The sequence below is a fragment of the Cynara cardunculus genome (genome assembly GCF_001531365.2).
Source record: "Cynara cardunculus var. scolymus isolate 2C chromosome LG 2, CcrdV1, whole genome shotgun sequence".
Taxonomy (NCBI): Eukaryota; Viridiplantae; Streptophyta; class Magnoliopsida; order Asterales; family Asteraceae; genus Cynara; species Cynara cardunculus.
Genome location: NC_037529.1, coordinates 18,741,401 through 18,746,316, shown reverse-complemented (window position 1 = coordinate 18,746,316; position 4,916 = coordinate 18,741,401). Strand labels below are relative to the sequence as shown.

Below are 4,916 nucleotides of genomic sequence, written 5' to 3'. Positions count from 1 at the left end.
GACATTTTTCTAATGTAACTCATTAAAAGCGTCATAGATTGATGAATTCATCAATCAAATATTTATCATTGATGAATTCATCAATATAATTCATATTCTCCAACATATCAAATTTTTGTTGCTGCAAAATTTTTTTAAATAATTTTCCTTATTAATTAGATTGTTTGTCTCCATTTTTTGATCGTGAATCTCTTTTGGTAACCTATACGTTTAGCTAAAATGAAACAAAACATAATATCAATAAATATTATATAAAATTTATACATTATTAATAAATATATATATATATATATATATATAAACACACATAATAAACATATATATATATATATATATATAATTTTATAAAAATTATATATTAGCGGCAGATTGGTGGGTTGGGTGGGTTGAGCGCAATTTCAACCCTCCTAATTGGCGGGTTAACGGTTTGACGGATGGGCCGTTTGGCGGTTAGGCAGGTTGGGTTTAATTGGGTTGTTAACGGGTTGGTTAGACGGGTTGACAGTTTTTTGTACACCCCTATCAAATATGACTATTTTACTGGGATTTCTTAATGAAATTGATGGGTTTCATCTATAGAAATATCATAAAAACGTCTTCTGTAAAGAAAAAAATATGAAAAAATCGAAAGGATTTTGTGTTGGTTTGAAATATGGGTCGAAAATAAATAAATATGGGTCATATCGGGTGGAGAAGACAACATCATGTGGGTTATTTTGTTTATACCCATAATTTTTTACTATTTACAGTTAAGACCCTAAATTATAAAAGACGCTTCATATTTTCTTTTCCAACAATAATGGATGTTATTCTGACATTTTTATACCACACCTGTCAGTAATTACATATCACCCCCTATTATTAAAATTGTTTTCAATATCAAGAAATGTTTTGACAGTTTTGGCCTGTTTCAGAAAATATTTTACAAAAAGGTCCAGGACAGTTATATTATGAAGATTTAATAATCGCAATCTCGATTTAAAGATTTTATTGCATTTTAACCTAGATAATTCAAAGGAAATATATATATATATATATATATATATATATCCTTTATTTATTTGTTACAAATAAACTTTTATATTTGGTTCTAAATGTTTTTATAAATAAATTTTATAACTTAAAAGCTAGTTAAAGGTTAATGTAACGTTTTGGGAAAATTAAGTATTTCTAAGGTTGGATAATCATAGATGGTATAAGTTATCTTGGAAGTAAGAAATTAGTACTATATTGATTTAGACGTACTAATTATGTTTGTGTGATCTCAGGGTATTAGGCTTTGTTGGAAACGAGCAGGGGCGGATGCATTAAGGACTGGTTGGGGTCCTGGGTCCCCCAACAAAAATTATTTTACAAAGCCCAAAAAAAAAATTTACTTGTAATTTTTAATTTAGTACAATTGGACCCCCAATATGATGATGTAAAAGGCCCCCCTTCTTCACGCCTTGACCCTTCCTGCCCTTCACTGCTCGCTTCAGCCTTCGCCCTTCACACATCACACGAACGACAGACGAGAGACAGTGGACTGGTTTGATTTTGTTGTTCTTCACGAATCACGCCACTTCTTCTTCTTCATCAATCTTCATCGCTGCCTGCTTCTTCGGTTCTTCCTTCCGGCTTTCCTAATTCCTAGACTGGACAGACGACAGTGGAATGGAGTCACTGGACTGAAGCAAAGCAACTCTAATAATTTGGATAAAAATTCTAATTTCCAAATTCCAGTCTTTAATTTTGATTACTTTTTTGATTTTGTTGTTTGCTTATTGCTGATTTGGTAAATGCTTTATGTTAGGTTAATTTTGTAGGCAATTCTGTAGGCAAATCAAATGGAAATGTCAAATGTTAGGTTAATTTTGTAGGCAATTTTGTAGGCAAATCAAATGGAAATGTCAAATGTTAGGTTAATTTTGTAGGCAAATCAAATGGAAATGTCAAATGTTAGGTTAATTTTGTAGGCAATTTTGTAGGCAAATCAAATGAAAATGTCAAATGTTAGATTAATTTTGTAGGCAAATGGAAATGTTACTAAACCATTGATTTTTATCTTGTTATTGTTATTGCTAGAAAAAAAATGGAAAGATTTTTTAAAAGGAAAGCATCAACACCTGAATCGAGCTCTGCTCCTTCGATGCCCTACGAAATTGATTTGAACGATCTTCCTTGGGATTCAGCCGATAAGAAAAAGATTTCGGAATATCATCCTAATCAAAGGGATGAAATAAGGAGAAAATACTTTCTTAGAGGACCTTGTCAACCACGGGGTCATGCATTTCCAAAAAAAAATTGTCAGGAGTAAAGGAAGACGTTTTTGTCCGGCTTGGTTTGATCAATATGCTAATTAGTTGGAGTATAGTGTAAAAACAGATAGAGCTTTTTGTTTGTGTTGTTATTTGTTTAAAGATCATTACGTAGGACAATGTGGGAGTGATGCTTTTGTAACAGATGGTTTTAATAGTTGGAATAAAACGGAAAGACTTGGTCTTCATGTCAGCGACATTGATAGTTTTCACAATAGAGCACTTAAGAAAAGTGAGGATCTAATGAGCCAAGATCTATCAATTGTCGTTGCCTTTCATAAGCAAACTGAGAAGGAGAAGAATGAGCACCGAATATGATTAAATGCTTCAATTAAGGCCTGTAGATTCTTGTTGAAGAATGCATTGCCCTTTCATGGTCACGATGAATATGAAATGTCTATTTCTAAAGACATGTTCTTGGAAACATTATCCTTAATTGGTGATTGCAATGAGGATGTAGGTAAAGTTATATTAAAAAATGCTCCAAAGAATAATCAAATGGTGTCTCCAAGTATTCAAAAAGATATTGCTGCTTGTTTTGCAAATCAAATACTCAAATCCATTCGTAAAAAAGTTGGTGATGATGTGTTCTCATTGCTAGTTGATGAGTCTATTGACGTTTCCAAGAAGAAACAAATGGAGGTCGTTTTACGATATGTTGATGCACGTGGTATTATTAAGGAGAGATTTTTTGGTATTGTTCATGTGACGGGGACATCTTCTTCAGTTCTTAAATCTGCCATTGATACTTTATTTGCTGAACATGGATTGAGTTTGAAACAGGTAAGAGGGCAAGGTTATATGATGGAGCAAGCAATATGCGCGGTGAGTTCAATGGATTAAAGGCCTTGATCTTGAATGAAAATAGCTCGACATATTATATCCATTGTTTTGCTCACCAACTTCAATTAGTTGTTGTGGCGGTTGCCAATAAACATGATGGAGTTGAGAACTTTTTTAATATGTTAGGAATGGTGATCAATGTGGTGAATGCTTCTTGCAAGCGTAAAGACATGCTTCGACAAAGTTACAAAGATAGAGTGCAAGAAGCAATTGGTAAGTGTGAAATTGATACTGGAACAGGAAAATACCAAGAGCTTTCTCTTATACGAGCCGAAGATACATGGTGCGGTTCTCATTACAAAACCATTTTGAGTTTGATTGTTTTGTTTTCAAATGTTGTTGAAGTGCTCTGGTATGATGAAGAGGACAGGGATAATGGTTTTAGTCGCACTCAAGCAACTGGTATTTTAGCATATTTGAAGACATTTAATTTTGTGATTTATTTGCATTTGATGTTTCATATTTTAGAGGTCACAGACTTGTTGTCACGGGCTCTTCAAAAAAAGGATCAAGATATTTTGGAAGCGGTTTCATTGATAAGAGGAACCAAACAACTATTGCAACAATTTAGAGAAACTAGTTTTGATCCACTTTTGAAGAAAATGTATTCTTTTTGTGAAGCAAATGGTATTAAGGCTTTGGATATGGAAGACCGTTATTCAAAAAAYGGAAGACAAAGGACCAACATCACCAATTGTCATTATTACAAGTTTGATGATTTTCAACACTGTTGTGGACATGCAAATTCAAGAGTTTGGGGATCGATTTAGTGAGGTAAATACTGAATTACTTAAAAATATAGCAGCTTTGAGTCCATGCGATTCATTTTCGCAGTTCAATGTATCAGATTTATTGAAGTTGAGTGAGTTGTATCCTCAAGATTTTAGTCATATGGAAAGGATCGCTCTTGAGAAACAACTTAACATGTACTATTTGATTGTGCGTCAAGATGAAAGATTTGCCAATTTAAGTGGTATTGCCGAGCTCGCTAGACTGTTGTGGAAACAAAAAAGCATAAAACTTATCCTCTAATATATCGGTTATTGAAGTTGGCTTTGGTTTTGCCAGTTGCTACTGCAACAGTCGAAAGATGTTTTTCTGCTATGAAGATTGTGAAGTCAGATTTGCGCAACAAAATCGGTGATGAATTTTTGAATGCTCCAATGATATGTACTATAGAAAAAGAAGCACTTCTCACAATTTCAAATGATGATGTAATTACTCAATTTCAAAAGATGAAGAGTCGTAGGGCACAGTTGTAAGAGGTAACTTTTTATCATTTTCATATGAAATTGAAGCTAATTATTATTTTATTTTATATCATCCCCCTACAATATATTTTTCTGCATCCACCACTGGAAGCGACTAGGAGATCTCGGGTAAAGCGACCTCTTTTATAGTTGGATATCATGCCAGGTACGAATTTCCATACTTCTTTCATTGATACTCTATTCGATTGTATTTAATATATTGAAAAATTTGTCATGAATCAACTGTCTTAAATTGCTTCATTGATTGATAATTGCAATTTTGATCCTCAAAATATTTTCATAATAATATTTGTTTTTGTTCAAAACCTTAATATTTGAGACCTTTTACTTCGATTTGCGATGTTGGCTTATTTTACGTGAGAAATACGTTTTTGAATTTTCGATGTAATAAGATCTTGATGCGTGATGAATATACTCGGAGTTAAGGTTGGTTTTTGTTAGTCCCGAAGGGTAAGGCAATAAACAGAAAGTAATTGTAGAAGGGGGGGTTGAATACAATTACACA

At 33.0% G+C, this 4,916-nt stretch overlaps 1 protein-coding gene across 1 annotated transcript in view; it reads left to right on the top strand.

Moving 5' to 3' along the window:
• The first annotated feature begins 2,690 nt into the window (after nucleotides 1-2,690).
• Nucleotides 2,691-4,916, top strand: part of LOC112505982 — an 18,259-nt gene continuing 16,033 nt past the window's right edge. Inside the window, exons 1-5 of the mRNA XM_025110015.1 lie at nucleotides 2,691-2,757; nucleotides 2,899-2,967; nucleotides 3,081-3,542; nucleotides 3,946-4,113; nucleotides 4,209-4,354. Of these exons, the coding sequence (XP_024965783.1) occupies nucleotides 2,691-2,757; nucleotides 2,899-2,967; nucleotides 3,081-3,542; nucleotides 3,946-4,113; nucleotides 4,209-4,354 (912 nt within the window). The remainder of the gene's footprint in view (nucleotides 2,758-2,898; nucleotides 2,968-3,080; nucleotides 3,543-3,945; nucleotides 4,114-4,208; nucleotides 4,355-4,916) is intronic.